This window comes from Trichomonas vaginalis, chromosome IV (genome assembly GCF_026262505.1).
Source record: "Trichomonas vaginalis G3 chromosome IV, whole genome shotgun sequence".
NCBI lineage: Eukaryota > Parabasalia > Trichomonadida > Trichomonadidae > Trichomonas > Trichomonas vaginalis.
In genome coordinates, this window is record NC_067206.1 from 13,042,631 (window position 1) to 13,068,196 (window position 25,566).

Below are 25,566 nucleotides of genomic sequence, written 5' to 3' on the forward strand. Positions count from 1 at the left end.
ACGTTTAAAATCTTTCATACAATTTAATCATATCTATATATTCTAGTATATATCATTTTGTAATAAACAGAAATTCACCAAAAGTGACAGCTCTCAATTTTTTGACATTTGTAAATTCTAAATTGAATGAGAAAAATGAAATAATACTAAGCATAATACAATATTCTAGATTTAATTATAATTAGGAAAAAGTTAGTTTTGAGAGTACCTTTCATAGGCATATAGAATGAAATCTTCTGAAAAATAATATCACATAAACTCATATTATTTTCTAATATATAACTATTTTATATAAAAATCAAATTCAATGATCTTCAAAGCGAAGGATAAACCTCAAAATTTACGAATATAATGAGTGGGAATATAATGCTTATCTATCATAAAACCATATGAAATATCAATTTTTGCTTTACGCCTAATTTTTGACGACAATTAGCAAAAAATGTTAAATGTTAACACTCAGTCCATTTGAATATGAAAAATAAAATTGACTTTGATTAAATGTTTTTATTTATCATGCAATTCTTCTTGCGACCAAAGATTTGAATAAAATTTCAAAAAATAAGATAGCTTAAAAAATAATATACGGTAGTGTTTACTAATAGATGAATAGTATATAAATTCTATTAAAATGGATTTGATCCAAAAAAATATATAAAATTTGATCATAAATAAAATCGTTTGAAATTACTTCTTCATTTAAATTATAACAATTATTTTTGATTTTATATTTTTTTGTTATAATTGGATGAAAACAATTCAATTTATCAAATCTCATATTTTTAAATGATGTTAGAAACGCCGAGCCAGATGAAAAGCTTTTTCCATCTGCCAAGTATCCTTGATCTTCCACTTCCTGCACCTGAAACTCAGTTCTTGCAGGGAGCTAAGAAATTTTTGGAAGAAAGTCTCACAGAAAATCAGTCACCACAGAGCCGCACAGAGGAAACAAAAGTCGTTAAGGGTCTCTGGTCTGCAGAAGAAGACAAATTGTTGGTTGCTGCAGTAAATGAGTGTCATCCAATTGTGTGGGATGTTGTGGCAGAAAAGGTTCCAGGTAGGAACGCTATACAGTGCAGAGAAAGATGGCGGTATAGACTCGCCCCTGATCTTAAAAAGTCAAAGTTTGAGACATGGGAAGATCAACTGATTCTTTCAGAACAGAGAAGAATTGGTAATAAATGGACATTAATTGCAAACAAATTACCTGGTAGGACAGCTTGTGCCGTTAAGAATAGATGGTATTCAGTCCTTAGAAACCTGAATCCTTTCTAATTTTCTGGTTTTTACTATCAGTACGAATAAATTGTTTGGTTATATTGTATCTTAATCGTTTACCTATTTTTAAATAGAAATGGTCACTAGAATTCGATGTAAACGAATGAATTTAATAAAATTAGAATATAATTTAAACTATATATGGTAACCATTAAATTTACCTGATATACTCAACTAAAACAACACCGATTCTGAGATTTTTTAATTTTTCAAAAAATAAAAATCTAAATTAGAAAGTTTATGAAAAAAAAAATCATTAAAACGGTTCAAAATTATCTTAAATGCAAAAGGAAAATACCGAAGAACTTCATTTCAGTATCGGGAAATGGGGTTGCATCGCGCGTTATTAACGCTTGCGATTGTTCTCCTTATTGTTCACATAGTAGTCTTTGTAGTAATGTATAAATTACTAAGACGTGAATCATATACAAGACGAATACGAGGTAAAAAGGATATGTTATAAATTATCGAATTTTGAAAATCCCAACAAGCCCGAAATAAATATCCGGCTTATGTGCGACCGATCATTATATCAATACATGATTTTTCTCAAAATTTGAAAATGCATTTTACAAATTTATCATAAATTTTATTACGACTGATTTCATTTCAATGTTTGCGAACTATAATGAAATTTACCCAAAAAATTGTTATGATTACCCTTAAATTATGAACGAATATTTTAACTGTATTCATATATAGGCTTAAAACATGTACCAATATAAAGTATACAATAAACGCAATATCGCATTATGCGATATCATCCCGTTTACTATATTTGGAAATCATATCAAGTTTTTAAGCATGAATACTGCTGTTTCAACCCCATAACCCACAAACATAATTGTCTTTCCTATAAGTTGTAATTATTATTATAAAATCATATCATTATGATGAAGCACTAGATTAATAAACATATTAATTTGTTGATGTATATAAAAAGTAATTTAATATGAATTTTTCGCAAACACACAGTTAACCACGTCAATTTAGATAATCATCTTGCATTATGTGTAAAATATTCTTAAAATCTTTGTTCTCAATCAGGCGTACAATGCCATAACAAATACATTGAAAGATAGATAAAGTCAAAAATCAGATTCTGCTTTCTTGATTAGCAGATGAAAGTTTAGATGGATTCATTTCCCAAGCCTATATATGGTATTTTACTAGGAATAAAGCTTCACATGTCTTATTTTTTAGTAATTCAATATGTTATTTTAAGTCCGATGGAGATGAATAAAGTTTAGTGAACTAAAGTTTGAAGATACAAACTTACAGCATTTCTATATGCCAAAAAAATCAAGCATTGGTGCAGCACATTAATGATGTAAGGTATTTTTTCCTATTTTGAGTTTTAAAATATGAAATATAAAATAAAATGAGATAAGAAATAATAGTTTATTCAAAAAATGTGCAGAGTATCAATCCTATATGCATCAGAAATGCATATTACTATGTCTATTTTGCTGGACACCGAATATTGGTACAAAGATTATTGATAATCTTGGACTTGATTTCGGATTTGCTGCATGAAACTTGGGAGCTATGAATAGATCAATTACCCCATTTTGAATTTCCTCTTATTTTCCCTCAAAACACTTTCCATGAAAATTACATCAAAAGTGTCACTTTTGGTACATCAAGTTTTAATTAAAAATTTTTAATAATGGCTGGATATCTCGATAATGGACTCAAAGAAATAATTGAGGATATTAGTAATGAGATCACAAATAGCTATGTATCTAATAAATATGTAGGCTCTTTGGATAGGCTCATTCCTTTCTGGAAATCAATTTCAGCCAAATTAGTAACATACATCTTCCGTAATGACGGTAAGTGCATAGAAAAAAGTAAAACAAATTTTCTAAGTTTCGCAAGTGATAGAGCAGCGATTGAAAACTTGAGCAATAATCAGAGTTTGCTTGGAGTTAATAAAATTTTCGATAATTTGCAAGCTTGCTTATTGAAAATGGACGACAGAATTTGTATTCGCAAAGATGTGAACAAGTCATTACGTGAAGTATTGGAAGAGTCAAACCATACTAGACTTAGCGAACAAGGAAAGCAAATTTTCCAATATCTTAACAAATCAGTAGTACCGTTAACCTTACCTCAGTTCCTACTCTCCGAATTGATATATATACATCGCCAGATTGACCTCCCAACGTGCAGCATGGATGCTATCATAATAGCCGAAGCCATGAACAAGCCAGCAAGGTTGGCCCAAATATATTTGGACATACTAACTAAGCCTAATGGCGCTAAGCTTTACATGGGAAGTAATGAGGACTTTATGGAAATCCAAGAAATCAATGATGAGTTTGGCAAATTGTACATAGATGTTTAAGTGAAGAATCCGATGATGAATTGCAATCAGACTTTCTTGCTTCATTTTTCAGGAATGAGGGAAGATATACATTATAGGAATGGCAATACAATAAAGGTTCTGGTTATCAGCATGTCTTATCTATTCCTCGGAAACCTGATGCAAGATGCCTACTCTGATGTTCCTGTCCTTGATGCGTTCATTAAAATCAGGAAACTGTTTTACGGATACTCTGGAAACGAACTGTATGAACTTTTGACCTTGAAAGATTCTAGTCCATTGTTGACGACTAATAAGAATATGACCTTAGCGGACGTTGAACAGTTACAAAACAGAGTTTTGGCAGTTAACAAAGGGGCGCCCCTTAATAACGGTTTATGCCCAAACAGATTATCACAGAGGAAAATTAGACGGATCTAATGGCCATGTTTTCAATTTGTACTTTGATGCAATCATGAAAATGCACAACATTCCAAGATACAGTTACATCGTCATTGGTGATTTCAATTGGTATCTAATAAATCGACGTGGCTATTCATGCGCAAATCTTTTGGCTTTACGCATAGACGATAATAAATTCGAGATTAGTGGTCTATTCTAATCAGTTCTACTCATTGAATGAAACCAAAAATTCTGTTCGTCGCGCAGCGATTTCTCCAGAAATACCACTTCAGGAAGTAGATGTGAAGTCATTTTACTTGCTTGCGTACTGTAACATAAAAAGCGCTGAGCCTTATTATCACGAAAAGAGAGGTTCTCCGTTATGATAATCAGTACAAAACAGGTGTCGTTTCCATTTTTACTTACATTTTCAAATATTTATGTGGCTTTCTTTTATATATTTATTTATTATTTACATTTTTCTTATAATAAAAACACGATTTTGACTTAAATAGTTTAGCTCAAAAATATATTTTGATCAAATAGCACATAATGTATTTATTGAATTTGATTGATTTGAAATTTGATATTTCATTTTTCTAATTTTTATTGAACTAATACATGCAATAGTCTGCCCGTACAAAATAAAACTTATCAGAGTACGAAGGTTCAAAACTTAAGCAATGCATTTCACAAATAATAAAGAATGAAAACTTTATTGGGAAATACAGGCGTGCAGCACTTTCTTTTGTGCAGTAAAGTTGACCAAATTAGCACAACTTTTCCTGCAATTTTGTATAAATTAATAATATCATATAATCTAATAATATATAGAATCTTATTGAAATTCCCAGGGCCAAAGTCGAGATATAAGATGATTGAAAATCAAAAATTGAAATGCATTCATATTTCTCATGTAAAATACATTTGCGTGAGTAATTCCGACTAAAAAATCAAAATCTATAAACATATTAGAAATCTCCAATAACAATGTTTAACTTAATAATCTTAATAAATTTATACATTGTGTCATGTACAATACATCATCAATATCAACTGTTCTCTAAATATCTATGCGAGTTCAATAAATGTACCAAGATAACACCGAATTTTCAACGAAAGAAAATGCAGGGGGTAACACCTCGGAGTGACGGCAAAATTTTTGGATACTATCGAATTCTAATGTATGTTAATGTATATGTAAATCATTTTAGAAGCTATTCTATTACTTTGAAATTGCAAAAAATACTCAACCTGAAGAAGGTTCATCCGAATCAATGTGCATTGAGAAAATATAGATGGCTATGTTCTGCTGCCTCATCCCATCAAAGGTCTCTCTAGAGATATTAATGGTATATAAATATCCTAGATATTTTTTTAATTTTATGGTTAAAGAGTGACTGTGTCTTTAACAAGATAGGTTCCATTCTTTCAAATCATTAGTAAATTTAGAGATTTTTTTAAAGAGTTTGTTTATTCTACGCAATCTAAAATGTTTATATACCATTCAGATTTTTTCTCACCAAGACGAGGAAAGTATGGTAGTATTCCAACAAAATGAGTCCTAAAAAACAGTGTTTGCTCTGTGTCTCTCACATAAATTCTTAGTCGGTTGAGTGTTCGAGGGTTGTATTGAACAAATCGCTTTGTATCTGGATCCATGATTAAGAAGTCTTCTGGTTTAGCTTTATCAACAAAATCTCTTATATCTTGTAACTCTTTTTGATCTAAAATATTTTTACGCGATGGAATGTATTTAGTTAACATATGATCTTTGAATACATCACAATATCCAAAATCATCATTTGTTGCAGCTCTGAATTGAAATTGTTTCGCTTTCCATAATGTTTCAGAAAAATACTCGGGAAATGACTCTTCATACGCATTTGATATGTGACAATATAAGAAATATTCGTGATTTTTCCTGATAGCTGTTCTTTTTATTATTTCAGGTGTTTGCTTATTAGCTAAGAAACTTTCATAGGACTGTGGATAATTTTTACGTTCGGGATGCAAACCAATCATGTATGGATCATATAAATACATTAAATGCAAATAAATTTGTTTGAAAAATCTAGGTATTTGCTCAGTAGTATATGTTGACGGGTTTTGTGACTTTTTTTGTAAACGTAAGAATTCATACAATATTGAACGATTTTGTAAGTAATTTTCATACAATCGATAAAATAAATGTATGATTTTTACGGTTTTTATTCTTACGTTTTTGAATAAATCAAGATTTAAAAATTTTCAGAATCGTAAGAAATTTTCACTAAACCCATACATAATGAAATAAAAAAAATAAAAAAAATAAAAAAATAAACTTTGAAAATTCATGTCTTACATTTATGAATAATTTATTTTTTTAATTCGTAAGAAAATGAGTGTCAAGACTAACGACGTTAAAAAATTGGAATTCACAAATGAGGAAATAAAGGATATATTAGAGGAGGCAGGTTATGAGGTTAGTAAATATTATTTAAGAAATTGTCAAAAATTCGCGGAGTTTTTAAATGATTTAGATTATGATGGAAAAATGAATAAAGATGATGTTATAAATTTCTTATATCCCACATCTGAAGAAGAAAAACCTAAAGAACCTGATGTTTTCCCTGAATATTATGAAGAACGGATTAAAGATGATGAATATGATGAAATTGAAAGACTGGAAAAAATAAGAGATGAAATAGATGAAAAAATTAAGGAATTAAGAGAAGTTGAAAAATATAATGAAATGAAGTAGAGGGTTTAATGAATATCCCAGCTTCAGAATCAGCAGTTCAAAAATCTCATGAAGAAAGATATAAAAATTATGTCTCAGAATCAACACAAAATTTATTAGATGGTGAAATAGATGAAACACTTTCAGAAGAAGGTACTAAATTTATTCGTAAACATAAGTTACAATTTATTGATAATGAGATATCCTGTATTACTTTCACCTCCTCTTGATTCTGAAAAATTCAAAAAAGCACTGAAAAATGTAACATATGCAACAAATACGATTAAGAAAGAAGACCATGATATTTACACAAATTATTATTTAAATAAATGTACAGGTGTTGATAAAGTTTTTGATTTGTTAGATAAAATATCAAAAGAAACAATTGGTACATATAAAATTTTATGCGATTGTGGTTTCATTATTGAAGATACTAATAATGTTTCATATGAAAGAACAGCACCGAAGGAAGACGAAGTTGAAAGGTCTATACCATTCGTTATTAAGAACATAAAAGATATGAAAACTTATAAACATTATATTTATTCATTTATTTCAGAAAAAATGGAAGCAACCCATAAAACATCATCTCATCATTTTATAGCTATTCATACATTCCTTTTCAAAGTTGTGAAATTAAATAAGACAGGAATTAGATTTAATGTATCAGGGTACGCATTCTTGAGTAAATTAAAATGTATTCGTCACGTCGCAGATGATAAAAATTTATGTGTTCTTAATTCATTTTATGGACTTTAGCCCTGGACTTTAAAAAAATAAACTTTATTTTTATTTATTTTTTAATTTTTTATTCTTACATAAATGAACAAAAACGGAACAGCTAAAATGAATGATAATCAAATAAGAGCGAAGGTAGAAGGTTATTTAAACGCTTCTATAACATTCCTGATGGTGTTAATCCTAAAACTCGTAGAAGTTATTTAAATGAAGCATAGATGCATATGAAGGTTTGACATTTCATCAGAAAGTGAGAGGTTAGCAAGAATGTTAAACGTTAATATTGATTTTTATTATTGTGACCCTCAACCAGAAGACGTAGACATAAATAAGGTAGACTTTCCATTAGTGGAATCAATAATGATAGATCCAGAATTTGAAACAGTAAATATTTTATTAACACAGAGTCCATGTGGAAAACTTCACGCTGACAGAATAACAGACGTTGAAGCACTCACAGGATATAAAGTTTGCCCCTTTTGCAAAGAAGAAGTATATTCTATCCGTGATGACCAGAAAGGAAAAACCAAAGAAGATTTTTAAAACATTGTGAGAAATGTAAAGAAAATAATGGAAGATTAATTCAAGACGTTCAATTGCAAAACCCACAACCATATGCACCACATATCACGAAACAGAAGATATATCAATGGCTATTAGCACATAATTTGCAGGAATATTATAAACCAACAAGATATTATATTACTTTTGACTTCGAAACATTAGAGACTAAAGAAGAACTTCAACTTTCTGAATGTGCAACTTTGAACGCTTACTTAAAACCATTTATGGTATCATCAACTGTCAAAATAAAGCCGCAAACGGACTCTTTGAGTCCTGAAGGTCTTTCAGACCGAAGCGGCGAGGTCGTAGACCGTGATAAAACATTTACGAGGAATTTTTGCTTAACATCAAGTGATTCGTTCATCTCTGATTGGATTGAATTTTTATTTTCAACCTGTTCATTAGTTGCTAAATCAAATATTGAACAATATGAAGAATTAATGAAGCCGCAAACGGACCAAACGGCGGGGACTTTGTCCCATACATTAAATGAAAAACAGAAGGAAGCATTTAAAGAACTTCTAGATGAGGAATTCAATAAAGTGAATATCATAGGTTTTAATTCGGGAAAGTTTGATTTAAATTTAATTCTTCGTGATTTAAACACTGCAAAATGGAAAATAAAATCAATGCTGGGTTCTTCTTCTCAATTTAAGCAAATCATTGTAAAGAAAACAAACTGTCCATATGAATTAAGATTTATTGACATCAGAAATTATATAGCGGGTGGAACATTAGACCAATTCACTCAAGATTTCGGAAACAATAAATCACGTGTTAAATCCTTTTTCCCTTATCAATTCATCACATGGGAAATTACGAAGAGAATTATATAAAGTGGAACCATTCACTCAAGATTCATTTTATTCAGCATTAACTCAAGAAACAATATCCGATTCAGATTATCAAATATATCTCAATGATGCTAAAAATTTTGAGAATAGATTAGAATATTTTATTCATTATTGCAATAAAGACGTTGAAATTATGATTGACCCAATTGATAAAATTATTGAAGAAACATTTGTTTATAAAATTGACATGCTTCATAATCTTTCTTTATCATCGAATGCATCAATGATTCGTTACGCGTTAGCATATAAGAACTTCAATCCTAACGAAACATATCCAGAAGAAGAAAATGTGGAATCAAGTTTTGAATTAACAAAAAAGTATTGGAAATATAAAATTGATTCATATAAGAAACAAGATGAAAAAGCAGAAAGGGATACTAAAAACAATGTTTCAATGGATGACTATCAATACTATCACGATTTAATCCTTTCATCTAAATGCAAAATGTGTGGTAAAGCGTTTACATATGCTAATAAACCAACATTAGATAGAATCGATAATGAAAAACCACATACCAAAGAAAATTGTCAGTTAATGTGTTGTTATTGCAATGTCGTAAAATCAAATAAAGATGAAGATGTTCAACGTTTAAGAATCAATTTAAGAAATTATACATTAAAAAATAATTTACCAATGACTCTAGATTCAGTTGAAGCTTATCACATCCTCCGTAATGGAATTACTGGTGGTTTATCAAATGTTCAACATAGAGTAAATCTTAAAGGAATCACGCACATTAATAAACTTTCATATAATCCAGAAACTAAAACTGTATCAAATGAGGACACTTCCAACATTATGACTCATTTCGTTGGTGTTGACTTTAATTCATTATATCCTTCATCATTTTCATCTAATCCTCATGATTTCATTCAATATACTGACCATAAAATGTATATGCCGGGAAGATTGAATGGTGTTATCATTTGTGATACAGCAACAAAGAAAGCAAAAGCACTGGGAATAATTAAGAAGAAAAATACTTTATTCGTGGCTGAAGTAAAGGGTCACATTGATGAAAAATACATTAATGATTACATAAACTTTTTACCAATAATAAGAAACTTTGATATTATCACAGATGAAAAAACAATTGGCAGTTTTATGTATAATTACATGAAATCAAACAATCTACCAGTTGACCAGAAACAGAGGAAATTAACTCAGTTAGCATCAACACACAACCAATATCAACCATTTTCTTCTTATTATCTTTGGTATCTAATAGACAGATTTCATTTTATCATTGATGACATTCAATCAATTTTAACATTTACGAAAAATACTTGTTTTAATGAATTTGCGAATGAATTTATGAACGAAAGACAAAAGGCTGAATTAGAAGGAAATAAAGGAAAAAGTTTATTTTGCAAGATTTCACTTAATGGATCATATGGTTACGATGCAATGAATACACAAAATTACGCAAAGACTAAAATAATGAATGCACAGAAGGCACGCGTTGCATGTATGTCAAATAAGTTTAAAAACATAAGAGAAATAGGTGAAGATACGTATCAAGTGATGCTTAAAGATAGATTTTATAGATGTGATACATGTTTACAAGAGGCATTCTTCACTTTAGATAACGCAAAATACTGGTATTTGGTTTTCATTTATGATTTTATGTATAAATGCATGGATGTTAATCGTTTTCATTTCATTGAAGGTGATACTGATTCATCTTATTGGGCAATCGCTGGCGACCCAAATCTTCCTAACACTCAAGCATTTCAAGCAATTGTAACCGATAAAAAATTTTATGATAAAAACATTTACAAATTCGCACCTTTTGATTTCTTCTGTTTTAATGAGAAATTTAAACCTAAATTAAAGAATAAAGCTGAAGAAAAAGCACATGAGAAGAAGTTATTGGGTTTAGCAATTGAGAAACAAGGTGATAACATGGTTGCTTTATGTCCTAAGTGTTATACTTCATTCAACGGTTCAATTGATGGAAGTGATTTTAAAAAGATTGCACAAAAAATGAAAGGAGTTAGTTTACGACAAAATAAACAATTAACACCTAAAAATTATTTGGATATAATAAATGATAAAGTGATATTTGATGGTCAGAATATTAATTTACAACTTAAAAACGGGTCAATGACTCGCTTAACAATCGGTAAGACTGCATTAACAGGAGCACACACTAAGGCTGTATGTTGTGAAAATGGATGTTGTATGCCATTTATTTAATAAAATGCCACAGAAGAGACAAAAGGAACCGTAAATAATGGTTTTGATACTATGATTCAAAGAGGCGGGCACCCTTAAAACACTTATTTTATTTTTATATAAATGAATAGCGTAGATTTAAAAAATTTAATTGATGATTTAGTACTTAATCAAAATTTTCTTAATTATTATGAATTAAAATCATATCTCCAAAAACATGATAACAATATAACGGGTGATGATATGGATTATTATTATTCGTATTATAAAAATGAAGTTTTGAAATATCATGATAAAATAATTTCTAAAATTAAAGACAAAATTAAAAATAATGAATATTCAAAGGGAAAAAGTAAATCACAACTTAAACAATTGAAAGATTTCAAAAATAAAGTATTAACAGAAGAAGATATTGATGAATTATATAAATTATATAAATTATATAATCCTGAGCCGCAAAAACCAAAGGAACAAAAACAAAAGGTGCAAAACGCCCAGGTCCTTCAGACCATAAATGAAGCACAAGCTTTAATTTATGATTCATTAGTTAAACCATATTCAGCCCGACTTTTAAATGAAGATCAACTTTTGGAATTCATCCTTCAACATAAACTCGAAGCGGGAAAGTATATCAAACCTTTATATACAGCATATTTAAAACAAATGAATAGAATACATCCAGAATTAATGAAGGGGGGAATGAAATCCAAAATCAAAGCAGATAAAATTAAACCACCTGCAACACCAAACCCTCCAACGACAGTACCTCCTCCTCCTTCAGTTAATCCTTCATCATTCACTTTATTATATCCATTTCAAACATTAAAGAAGCAAAAAGATTTTAAAAAGGATTTCAAAATATTAAATAAACCAACTGACCCAAAAATTCAACCGTTAAAGGAAAAATTTAGTCGCCCTTCATTTGCACCATATCCATATTCATACGAAATCGATCATTTAGAATATTCAAGAGGAAACGTTACTTATTTATTTGCCATTAACATTAACACCAGATATTTATATTGCATTCCGGTGAAAGGGAAAACAGAACAGGAAACAAGAAGAGCTATTCAATACTTACTAGATCATGAAAGAGTAGATAATATAAGGGGTGATGGTGATAAAGGATTTCAGGCAGCTATGGCTCATTATTTCCCACAAATTAATTTTTACTTTTCATCCTCTCCATATACGTTTCATAATAAAATAGTTGATGCGGTAATGAGAACTCTTAGAGATGCGTTAGGGGTTAATGGTCAGATATACTGGGATGGAAATCATGACTCCATCATACAGCAGTTAGTATATTATTACAATAATACATGGCATAGAACAATAAACATGAAACCGTGGAAATGAAAAATGATATTTCAAAAGAATGGGAATATATTAGAAAGCAAATGGAAAGGTTGAATGATGTTAAACGTGAACAAATTAATTCGGGGCTCATGAATTTTAAAAAGGGGATAAAGTTTTGATTCATCTCGATTATGGAAAAACTGATAAATCAATGACAAAAAGAAGACGAAGATTTGACACAATAGCTGAATTTGTTAGATATATTAACGGCAATGCATTAGTTGAAGTTGACAATAAATTAATAGAAATTCCGATTTATTTTATTACTCCATTATATTTAAATAATATTTAATTTTTTTATTTCGTAAGAAATGAGTAACAACGAAGCAGTCAAGAGTCCAGACGATGAATATAAAAAGAAACTAAACAGAATTAAATCAAAAATATGTTATTACAAAAAGAAGCCACAATGTGGTGGGGTTGAAAACGATAAAGAGAGGAAAGAAATAATCGAAAAATTAGAAACTTATCGTTCAATCCTTAAACTGAGTGAAGCAAAAATAAAAGAATTTAATAGAATAAATAAATTGATTGGAAGAGATGAATTTAATAAAGATGAATTTTTAAACTCTATCCAAATTTAATTTTTATTCCTCTTCGACAACATCTCTCTTTCCATCATTACCGCATAACCACATTTTCTCAATTTTAGTGGTTTGTTATTTTTAACATGTTCTTGCATCATTTTTATCATTTCCTCCCTTGTTATGATTCGTGGTAAATTTTGAGCTTGTGGGGTATTCATTTATGATAAAAATAAAAATTTGTTATCACTTATTTTATCGTTAAGTGACTCAAAGAGTCCGGAGACAAAGTCTCATGGTTTTTAGGTTATTCAAAAATAATTATTTTTGAAGAACTGAAGGTGCTACCATGTTACCATGTGCTACCAGGTCATTTAACTTCTCTGAAAAAGTGTGACAACATGACATTTTGACAACAGTTCAGGAGGAAGGTAGTTATGAATTATTTTTGAAGAACTGAAGGTGCTACCATGTTACCATGTGCTACCAGGTCATTTAACTTCTCTGAAAAAGTGTGACAACATGACATTTTGACAACAGTTCAGGAGGAAGGTAGTTATGAATTATTTTTGAAGAACTGAAGGTGCTACCATGTTACCATGTGCTACCAGGTCATTTAACTTCTCTGAAAAAGTGTGACAACATGACATTTTGACAACAACACAGGAAATATGATGCAGTCCAAAAATAAAGTTAGTTTTAAAATTGTTTTTATTTTTTATTCCTATATAAATGACAGCAAAAACAACAGCAACAACTATATCGTTTCTGATGAAAAGTTATTGATTCATTAGCTGAGGAATTAGTTGTGGCAGAAACTAAAACCCTCAACGAAAGAATTGGTGAAAACAAGATTGATTTACATAACTACCTCAAACACGATGGAGGAAGAGGAAGGAAAACTGGTATGGCTTTATTAGTAAATAAAATTTCAAATTTAACGATTATAGATGTTGATATCAATAAATCATACAATGATGAACTTAAAGAAACAGTTAGAAAAGACATTTTATCAAAACTTTCGGATAAAGATGTTATCGTTAAAACCGCTTCAGGAGGTCTTCACATTTATTGCAACACTAATTTCTTCTATTCAACCTCGAACAGAATGATTAAATGTTATTCCTGCAATGATTATGATATTGATATCATGACTTCTATGGATGATTCAAAGCGTTCTTTAGTGGTTATGGCTGATTCAAGAGTTCGCAAGAATGCAACAGAACCAATCAATACATACTCATTCATTCGTGGAAGTTATGATTCAACATTAACTAGAACAGTGAATGATATATTAAATGATTTGAATATTAAGGTAAGAGTTGAACAGAAGAATGAAGAAATAAAGACTATCATGAATGAAAACAAAGATGTAAACATTGACGATAAACTAGCTCAGAGCATAGTTGATGGCATCTGTGATTTTGAAGTACATAATGACGGTGGAAACATGAATTTAGAAAAAGAAATAACATTATTCACACTGTTTCAAGCTATTAATTCGTTACCGGATCATTTAATTAATGAAGCATACGATAACGTTTATAACTTCTGCAGTTTAACAGAAAATGCAAAAAGTAATTTTGAAAAAGCACGTAGTAGATATGCACATTTAATGACTTCTCCATTTGTTTTAGTGAAGATTCTAAAACTATATCAAAAGGAATATTATGATGAATATGTTTTACCTTTATTCGTAAGCAAAAATAACATTTGATATAAACTTGATGACTCGTTTTTGATAAAGATATTAGACGCAAGGCTGAAAATCATCAGTATAAAAGTTCTGAAGTAATTGAGGATTTATCACGTGTAATCGTTTTTGTAGATTGTGGAAATAAATATTTCATTCAAAAGGACTATAATATACGACAAAATGAATCAAAATATCATTTGTTCTTCAGTCAACATGAAAGAGATCACTCAAAATGATTAAATTATTAAAGAAGAAGGTAAAACAATAACAGCATGGGATGTACTACTAAATCAATTATCCTCATTAACCGTTAAGGGTGTTTGCTTTAAATCTGATTCCCCAGATGTTTTTCAAGTTTCAAGGTTATAAATACAACGTTCTCGAAAAACCAGATTACTCAAAAATTGAGATGTTTATGAATTTCATTAAAGAAGCCATTTGTGATAATAACGATGAAGTGTATAAATACCTTCTCGGCTGGATTGCATCAATGATTCAACATCCGCGGAATCAAGAATGAAACAGCAATTATTTTGAAAGGACTTCAGGGAACAGGTAAACAGATTTACAGACATTATTTCTGAACTTCTCGCTGGTTTTTCATGTAAACATTACCGAAATAAGTGAGCTAACGGGTAATTTCAATTCAGTAGTTGAAAATAAAATGTTTCTTGTACTTAATGAACTCAAGAATGTGGGTGAAGACAGACTCGCAAACTTCAACGCTTTGAAATCAATTATTACGGATAATGAGATAAGAATTAATGAAAGAATCAACCCAGAAGAACAGTCAGACGTTGCAAACTTCATTTTCGTAACTAACAACGTTTACCCTGTCAAATTGAAGTTGGAGACAGAAGATACGTAGTTTTAAGAGTTAATGGTAAATTCAAGGGTCAATTTGATTACTTCAGAATTTGATGGATTCATGCACAAAGGAATTTTATGATAATTTACTGACGTATTTTATCAATTACGACTTTCATCATTTAATGTACGAATCATACCGATGACTGAAGCCAACAAGATTTAATTGAATTATCATCAAATCCTTTAGATGTATGGATAAATACACATTATGATGAATTGTGTGCAGGTATGACGTGTGAAAATGCTTTATTCTGCAAACCATCACATGAAAGACAAAAACTTTCAAATAGTATTAGGATAAATGTGATAGGAAAAATAGAAGAATAGACGGTAAACAAACATGGTATTATGTTTTGAAAGAAGAAATGAAAGGATTATATAAACAGGTTGAACAAACGATAATGAGGAATCATTTACTGATGATGAAACTGTAAATGAGCCGCTAACGGACTCTTTGAGTCCTGAAGGTCTTTCAGACCGAAGCGGCGAGACCTGAAGGTCTAGCTTTATAAAGTATGATTTGAATTTATTTTTGCATTAATCCTTTCATGACTGTTGTCAAAATGTCATGTTGTCACATTTTTTCAGAGAAGTTAAATGACCTGGTAGCACATGGTAACATGGTAGCACCTTCAGTTTCTTCAAAATAATTCATAACTACCTTCCTCTGAACTGTTGTCAAAATGTCATGTTGTCACATGGTAACATGGTAGCACCTTCAGTTCTTCAAAAATAATTCATAACTACCTTCCTCTGTGTTGTTGTCAAAATGTCATGTTGTCACATTTTTTCAGAGAAGTTAAATGACCTGGTAGCACATGGTAACATGGTAGCACCTTCAGTTTTTCAAAAATAATTCATAACTACTTCCTCCTGTGTTGTTGTCAAATGTCATGTTGTCAACATGGTAAATGGTAGCACCTTCAGTTTTCAAAATAATTATTTTTGAATAACTGGGAAATAAATTTACGTCAAATATGCAATTTATAAAATCTTATGTCGACAGGCTACGTAGCACAGTGGTCTAAGGTGGTGTTATGGAGGGGTCAGAGTCTGTGGTTCGAACGCGACAGCGCCGTATTTTCTTATTTTCTTTATTTGTCTTGTTTGTCGTGAATAAAATATCATAAAGTGCTCTATCTTCCACGGGAAATAAATAAAAAATTTACTTTATTTCTTCTTTATTTCTTCTTTATTTCTTTGTTCCCGTGGAAGAAGGGTTTTGCTGTTTTTTCTCAGCCGAAATCAATGATTTTTTCATTTTTGGAATCCTTAGCGAATGAGGAATCTTTTCTCTCTCGTGGAAGCTTTGACCAAAAATATTTAGTTCATCATTGAACTCTATACCATGCGAATACAGTCATAAATGGTGGCATGTAATCTTTACTTTGTCCCGTTGTTTGTGTATATCCTGAAACGCGATGTGTATGGTTTCCTTCTCCCTGAGTGTCACTCCAGTAACAATTTATGGCAAATTTAACATCATCTTTAACATCATATCCTTTACTTTTGTCATTCCTGACCAATCCCAATATCTATGCTTATGCCAACCTGCTTGAGATGTGCTTAAATCTATGTAGTGACTGTGTGCAGGTAAATTTTCACCGTAATTGTTTTTACTTCCCCTGTTTCCTTTGAAGAGTTTGCACAATACAAAACCTGTCGACTATTTGTTCCCATGCACCAACACAAACATTGCTTGAAGGACCTCTCACATCCATAGATGTATAAATAGACCTACTGGGTTCATTAAATCAAACATATGAGATATATGGATTGTTTCTTTTGAACTTAAAATATAGTGTAACTATTTCGGGTTTCTTCTGGTTGTGTCAGAATATTTTTTATAATATAATCTTATGTTTTCAGGGTATGTAAAATCTTGACTATAATATTTATTTTGTCATCTTCATAATAGTATAATCTCGTTTTTCTATTGCATTATATCTTTTATATCTATAATAATCTAAATATAATGTTTGCTTTTTTTGGGTGTAGGTAATGATGGTCAACACCATAGTCATAATAATACGGTGCTGGAGCTACGTTAGACAATGTCATATCCGTATTTCATAAACTCTTAAATATTTCTTTTGTTCGTCTCCATATAAGTTTAAGTAGCAGTTGTTGTCTAATGGAACTTTAACTTGTGTGCCATTATTCTTTATATAGCCTACATACATTCATTGTTATTTTTCGGAATGAGTTTATACCGTATACCATTTTCTTAAGGACTGTACAAACTCCCATCTAAAATATTTGTTTTCTTCATTGACAGAAAGTCGCCAACAATAGTTTCAATATTTTTTGTTCCAACTAAACTTTGGTATATTTCGTTAACAAATGATATATCTGCTTTCTTTGCTAACTCATCATTAACATATTCCTTATCTGCCTTTGCTAACTCATCATTAACATATTCCTTATCTGCTTTCTTCCCTAACTCATCGTTAACTATTCTTATCTGCTTTCTTTGCTAACTCATCGTTAACATATTCCTTATCTGCTTTAAGGTCTAAACATTCTGAAACCCATCCTGTATCAGCTTTAGTTTTAAGAATCTTCGATGTCCGTTCATGATACCATTCAACCCTTTCTATAATTTCATTATCTTTTTCGTTAACATATTCCTATATCTGCTTTCTTTGCTAACTCATCGTTAACATATTCCTTATCTGCTTTCTTTGCTAACTCATCGTTAACATATTCCTTATCTGCTTTCTTTGCTAACTCATCGTTAACATATTCCTTATCTGCTTTCTTCATTATGTCATTTAGGAAACCTTTTATGAATTCCTCATTTAAATTAAATCTTCCAATCTTCAAAACTTTAGGAAATGCATTTAATGCGTAATATCTTTGTTCTTCTGGTGGAATTGATGTTATATCATCCGTTATTCTTTAATTTTTGAATTCATAAATAAAATTTTTTTATTTTGATATCACTGCACACTTTGCAAACGAATTCGAAATGGTCATTTTTCAATACTATCTCCAAATCTCATATTTCAACATTTGCGTTTGTTCTGCCGTCTTTGAATATATGCATATATGGCGTATGTAATGGTCTGTGGTTGCTGTTGTTTTAATCATTTATTACGATTTAAAAATAAATATTTAATCTGTTATCTCATCAGCTATTTTTTCTATTTGAAATTGCCATAATATTTCATTCATAAATTCTAAATCACAATCAAATAGGTCAGTTATTCTAAATTTAATATTTGATAAATCTTTTGAATGAAGAATAAATGAATTCCCGGATAATTGAAACGGATATGATAAAGAAAATATGTTTAAGTTGATGGATAAAATGTTTTGTATTGATGGGTAAGAGTTAGGGTCTAATGTTTGATGTGAAAATCTCATTGGGGTATTAACTTTATCACATTTGATTAAAATGAAATTAGAACCAGTGTCAGAATAAAAACATCCCAACATCTTTTTCAAAATTTAATATCCCCAACAATGAACGAAGACGAGGAGTACAAAATTTAATTTTCAGCGGAAATTTAATAAGGTTATTTATTTCATCAAGTTCAAAAAGTTTATCAGGTTTTGATTTAAAATTTTCTTCATACCATACGATAAATGATTCATTTAAATAACTTAAAATCATGTTAATATCCATTTGTTATCACATTATTTATATACATATCATACGTTTTTAGGTCTACGACCGCCGCTATGGCGGCTCATGGTCATCTTTAATAATGATATATAATCTGAAGGGTCTAAAAGAATGGGATTAAATTTACCACTCACAGAAACGAGAGTAACATTATAAATTCCGCTAACTGTTAAATTTAATTCACAGTTATTATTCGAAATAATATTGATAATTGACATTTTTTTATTACGATTAAAAATATGGTAAAGCGTTATTTTCCAGTGATAAATAAAACTAGAATAAGATTACCTCAAGAATTCATAAATTCAACGATAAGAAATTCATTCATGTTATAAATTTTAGTGTTTTCAGAAAATATGAGTCGATGTCATATTCATCATCAGGTTATATTTCACTTCATTCAAATTTAGTTCAATCAAACCATATAATGACCATTTCATAAGATTTTCAGATGGTATTAAAAATGTATTGATAGATTAAAATATGAACAGATTGACAATATCGAATTTTTGGAATTTTGGTTTAAATATCCCGATGGAAAAAAGATTGAAGTTAAAGATAAAGCTGATACTATAAAAAAAACAATTACAATGACCGATCCGGATAGTGGGGAACAAAAAGAAATAAAACAAACGATAGAAACTGGTGAAAGGTCAATTATTATCGATTATGATTCAAAGGATTATTATTCGATAATGTTAATGCTTGAATATTAAATAGCCTTAACAAGATTTTTCAAGTGATATTTTATATTTCAACTATTTTATTATAAATATCATTATATGTTAAATGAAGTTCAGTTGTTGTTCCGTTCTTTGATATCTTAATTGTGCTAATATCCTTTATAGGATTTATTTTTGCAACTGTTCCGCAGCATGAACCTCATCATCTATGAAAATTGAATCTTCACGTCTGAATCTTGAACATCACAAAGAATGGCGATAATGTGAATTAATGATTCATAAGGTAAAATAATTAAACCGGATTGGTCAATTAAATTTATTATTGAATCATAATTATCAGTTTGATATCACGGTAAATTTTCATTAATTCAGAATTAATGTCTATTTTATATGGGCATTGCGACTGTAATCGTAGATTCCTGGGTTCTCGATGTTTGATGAAAGAGGTGGGGGTATGTTGGATAAGTGGGAATTTCAACAGGTTCTTTACCAGGTTCAGATAAAATGATTGGGTCTCCATTCTCACGGTTTTCTTCATTCTCCTCATTCTTCGGTAAGTCACGAGTTAATAAATTTGGTTGAGTTGCTGACCTTTTAATTCAGGACTAACATTAACTTTAACATTTTGAATAATTCGTGATTTATCATCATTTACGTTATAACCAACCGTAATCTCTGCTTTTGCGTTAGTGTTCTTTTGACTAGTGAAACGTCTTCTCATTTATATTCGAATAAAAAATATATTTAAACTTTTATTTTGCTGGAACTTTTGAATCTATTATTTCCTGTATTTGTTCATGAAGTTGATTTTTAGCATTTTCATCGAAATTAATAGACCGAATATATTCATTAATTGCATTCTTATAATCATCTGATTTCTCAAATTTTCTTTTATCTGATTCCTTAACTAAATCATAAGTTAAACCTCGTTGCTGATATAATGGTTTCTTAATTAAATCTTTGAATGCTTGAGATAAAGCACCTGATGCAATTCTTGCTACTATAATTGGTTGGAATTGCTGTTTAAGTTCATCTTTAACATTTGCGAAAACTGGATCGAATAAAGCAACTTTAAAGAATTTCTTAGCTGGAATTTCAGGTCTTAAATTTGCATATTGACCATCAAACTGGTTAGAATATCGTGGTAATCCATCCGGTCCCTCTTCAATAGCATTTAATTCTTCATTGAAGTAAGAATATGGATTATGACGGTATGAATTAATTGGACCATTTTCACCTTCTCCAATGTATTGTTTAACAGCTTTTCCATTTTCATCAAATTGCATAGGATAATGTTCATTATATGCTTTACGTTTAGGATAATCCGTCATTGTTAATTTATACCATTTATGACTTTAATATTTCCTTGACCATCAGTAACGAAAACTTCATTTATTCCATCAGGTTTTCCATTTGGACCCGTAATGTCTGCTTCGTGTGCTTCCCAATTTGGTCCGTGACGTTTTGCATATGCTTGAGCTTCTGGTAATGTTAAAACGTTTCTCATTTGTTTAACATCCTTTTGAAGACCGGCAACAATGTGGACTAATTCTTTCATTCCGTCTGGAACTTTCATAGTTCTATTATATGCACCCTTTTTGTTTGTTCCTTGTTTTAATGGAACCTGTAGAAGATTTGCAATTTCTGTCATGTTTAATTATAAATAAAAAATAAAAATTAATTATAAAAAGTTATTCGAATTTAATGGAACCTTTATTTAAATCAACTATTATTTTTCCATGTTCTCCTAATTGTTGATATTGTGTGTAAAGTTCATTAATGCTCATTGGTAAATTCACTTGATAAAGCATAACGTTCAACTGTTGACGACTAAAACCACTGAAAATGAAAAGGGTGGACAGGTTTGATTTAATGTTTGTGCTTAATGCTTTAAAGTATTGAACAGCCATGAAGAATGAACACTGAATGTGTCGACATTGAGTTAATAATTGATTAAAATATGACTTCTCATTAGTTATTAGTTTTGATTTCACCGCATCATCTAGAAAAATGAGTGAATGCAAAAATTCTCTATCAAAATTTGAAATAGAAAGTGTTTCAAATAATTCATCTCGTTGTTTATCAATAATTTTATCCTCTAATCCTTGCTTCTTGATTGTATTATATAATTCTTTATACATTACAAAGTTTTTTAAATAATCTTCTGCTTCTTCTTGTGATAAATAAATAATTGGAATTTTGATTAAATGCTTTAAAGATTCAAATGTATCATCTGAAGGTGAACCTGAACGGTTGATATAAATTAACACATGTGAATAGGGTGAAGTGTTTAGCAATAATGATAATTTGTTTTAATATCGTTAATGTTTTACCTTTATTTTGTTTACCAATTGCTGCAGTGATTGAATTTAAGTAACATTCAGAATATGGAATTTCATTAATTTTTCCTTAGATAGAGCATTTCTATTATCACTCAATGCTTCATTAATCATATCATCTACGTATGTATTATATACTCCCGCTAATTCTTCATAAGGAGTGGATGATTTAAATCCATTTAATCAAAAATAAATTTTATAATTTTATACATTTCTATTCATCAATATTTCATCATATGAAACTTCTATACTGCGGTGGTGTACCTGTTGGATGATATTTCAAACCTTCATCCGGTGTCCATGTCCAATATGTAGTCCTAGTAAACCAAACCTGAGGAGGATTTGTCACTTTGAACAGTAAGTGTCATTTTCACCCTGAATGATTGGATAAGCTTTCACTTGTACTGTAAACTTGTGAGTTGAAAGTTTCTAATCCATCAAAGAATATACCCGCTCCATCACGTTGAACTGGAATAGTGCATAAGAATGAAGTTTGGTCTTTCCATGTTCTAGCTAATGGTGTGCCATTATCATCATTCAGTGGTCTAGTTAATGAGTCCTCATATTCTTCCGTGCATTCATTCACTCCATCTAAATCAGAAGCTTGAAGCATACGTGTAAAGAATATGTCGCCCATGTGGTCATCGCTTGATCGGGGAAGTTTCTGGAATCTATAGTGACCTGAAGACCTCGAAGCATTGGATTTTCTAAACCGTTCTTTGCATTGCATTCTTCGGAAATGTTAACAAAATCTGTAACATTATGAAGAGCGTATGAGAAATCTGAGCTAATACCTTCAGGAGTGATGCAACCTCCATTTAGTGAACGAACGTCAATATGTTGAGCTGGAATCATGAATGGATCTTCCTTACAAATAAACGTGTATTGCTTTAACTGATTTTCAATTAAACCGTATCCTGGTGTAATGCATTTATCCTCTAAAACTTCCATCTTTGTGCATGAAATAATAACGTTCAACTGTTGCGTCAGCAGATGTAGTGGCTAAGCTTGTAATTAATTTGGCAGGAAGTCCGATTTGTTGGAATTTGCGATCATATTTATAAACATGATTCATAATCTTTCATAATTTTCATCAGTTATCTTTTCATAAACGTAATTTTGTAAATCAGCAACTCTTAACGGGTCAACCTGACAAAATACTAAAGTATCCCTGAAAACAATATTTAAGAATGATTTCACCAAATGATTTAGGATAATCATCGAACGCCTGAAATGCTAACAAATCATTTACTGGAATAATCATATCAAAAGTGACATCAACTTCTTCATTTGCTTTCTTGAAAACTTCTGAAGGGTCAATATATTTACCACATACTGAGTTATCATATTTTTGAACATTATTATATAACGAATGAACAAACTTTTTAACTTTCCTTTCTGATTTTGGTTTATATGTTGCAAATGCGAAAGATTCACGGGCGCAATCCATCTGAAGATAACCGGCATCACCTCTTTCGGTTTCTACTTCTAATTGTTTAAAGCTTTGATTTGATGATTTGTAACCAACGAATAAACGCATACATTTAAAAGCGGCATCGCATGTGAAAGCTTTATTTGAAACTAGAGTTGCTTTAACTTTGCGTTTAATTATATGTGTCACCTAATTGGTTCACATCATGAGCTGGATTTGTAATTCTTAAATGAGTTTGTTTATCATCAAAATATGGAGCATCAGAGTCATAGCATGAACTTTCAAGTTCTCTATAATATCTTCTTCCATCATTCTTTGCGAATATTTCATTTATCTTTCGTCGAATGAATGAAATACATTTCCATTAATCGGTTTAGTGTTTGGCACTAAATAGTTAGTCGTCATTTAATTATTAAATAAAAAAATCAAAATTAAAGATGAAAATGAATTTTTAATTTTAATGAAATAATCAACTATGGCTGCAGGATTCTTTAAGAAACTGTGGGATAAAGTAAAAAGAGGAGCGCATAAAGTTTGGGAAGGGATTAAGAAAGGAGCAAATTGGATATTTAAGAATAAAGAAGCAATTAGTGACGTTGCTGAACAAATAGCACCTAATGTTCCGGTAAGGGAAGTATTAAATAAAGGAGATAAGGTTTATCGTCGACTACAACCGATACTAAGATAAAAATAATATTTATTTATTTTTCCACTATCTACCCCCTATTTTTTAAGTATTCCTTCAGCAATTCCACCACTGCGTTACCTGCTTGTGCTCCATCGCCGGATTACCTGCTTTAGCACCTAATACTGCCTCCTATGATAGTTCCTGCCGTTTTTCGCTACTGGTGCCAAAAAGTTTGCAACGGGTTTAATAATCTTTTGATGAACCCAACTTGCAGCTTTCTTAATTCTTCCCATAATTTTTTAAAGAATCCTGCCGCCATCTCTGATTTAATATTAATTAAAAAATATATTTCATCACTTATATTCTAATTTTTTATTTAATGATAAATGAAACCGATTTTAAAATAAATGAAACAGAGGAGGAAGAATAAATGAAAGTGAAAATGTTCAAAAAAATAAACGTTGTTAAACCAATTACTGAAATAAAATTTTTTCATCTGTTGATGAATTTAATGACTATTATGCTAATAATAAAAAATTATTTGAAGAATTGACAACATGTAAATTGAATAAATGTTTAAAGTTGAGGACAGAGTCCAAGACCCAGAAGGGTCATGGATCAAATTTCAAAAATAAAAGGTGTTGTTAGTTTTAAAATCTATTCCTCAATCAAGAATCACTCATTAATGAAAATTGATGATTATCAAAAAGAATAGAAATTATTGAAGAGCGAATAAATCAAATTATTGATTTCATAAATCATGACTCGTTGAGCCCAGGTCCTTAAGCTCAGGACTTAAAGTCCATCACTGAGTTCAAGGTTATATTCATCAATATTTCATTATTAAATGCAACTTCTGCTAGTTTATTTATTTTTTCAATACGATCAATTTGAAAGTCTATCGTTTAATTTTTTCTGAAGTTTTCATTTTCTAGTTCTGAAACTTTATTTGGATGATATTTAAACCCGTTAAATTCTTTTTCCTCAGTTTTGATCATTAATTTACAAAGAACTTTTGTGGTTGGAATTCGTTTTAAACATTTATCATTAATATTTTTGTTATAAATTCAATATCTGGAATTAATTCCCAAATTTTTGCATTTTCAATTAATTTATTATCAAATGCAAAAGCAATAGGTTTTATTTAAACTTACCTTTATAATATATACTTTCTACATAATATCGAAATAAACATCTACTTGTTTACATTTTCAAGAATTGGTGAAAGAACATCCATTAATTGATTGACGGTTACGAATCTTGATCCACTCATTTTCTTACGATTAAAAAATAAATTATTCATAAATGTAAGACATGAATTTTCAAAGTTTATTTTTTTATTTTTTTATTTTTTTTTAT

The 25,566-nt window shown here is 30.0% G+C and overlaps 3 protein-coding genes and 2 pseudogenes across 5 annotated transcripts, besides 4 other annotated features; all 5 read left to right on the forward strand.

Moving 5' to 3' along the window:
* The first annotated feature begins 60 nt into the window (after nucleotides 1-60).
* Nucleotides 61-97: a mobile genetic element.
* Nucleotides 61-97: a terminal%2Cinverted (terminal inverted repeat of Banshee-A3 transposon ID:TVAGG3_0081890).
* Nucleotides 98-757: 660 nt separating this feature from the next.
* Nucleotides 758-1,373, forward strand: TVAGG3_0081900 (RNA polymerase II transcription regulator recruiting protein; the record flags this gene model as incomplete). The annotated part of the gene is made up of 1 exon (XM_001285207.2): nucleotides 787-1,275. The coding sequence occupies one exon, from the start codon at nucleotides 787-789 to the stop codon at nucleotides 1,273-1,275; it is 489 nt and encodes a 162-aa protein (XP_001285208.1).
* A 5,016-nt stretch (nucleotides 1,374-6,389) lies between these two features.
* Nucleotides 6,390-22,924: a mobile genetic element.
* Nucleotides 6,405-6,794: a mobile genetic element.
* On the forward strand, nucleotides 7,716-8,986 carry TVAGG3_0081930 (annotated as a pseudogene). The gene has a single exon. A coding segment is annotated over exon 1 (1,271 nt).
* On the forward strand, nucleotides 9,984-10,768 carry TVAGG3_0081940 (DNA/RNA polymerases family; the record flags this gene model as incomplete). The annotated part of the gene is made up of 1 exon (XM_051222074.1): nucleotides 9,984-10,768. A coding segment is annotated over one exon (785 nt), but the record flags the coding sequence as incomplete, so codon positions are not given.
* Nucleotides 12,716-12,988, forward strand: TVAGG3_0081950 (uncharacterized protein; the record flags this gene model as incomplete). The annotated part of the gene is made up of 1 exon (XM_051222075.1): nucleotides 12,716-12,988. One exon carries the CDS (start codon nucleotides 12,716-12,718, stop codon nucleotides 12,986-12,988), a length of 273 nt encoding a protein of 90 aa, XP_051107061.1.
* Nucleotides 13,661-15,990, forward strand: TVAGG3_0081960 (annotated as a pseudogene). Its single transcript has one exon. A coding segment is annotated over exon 1 (2,330 nt).
* Nucleotides 22,925-25,566: the final 2,642 nt, after the last annotated feature.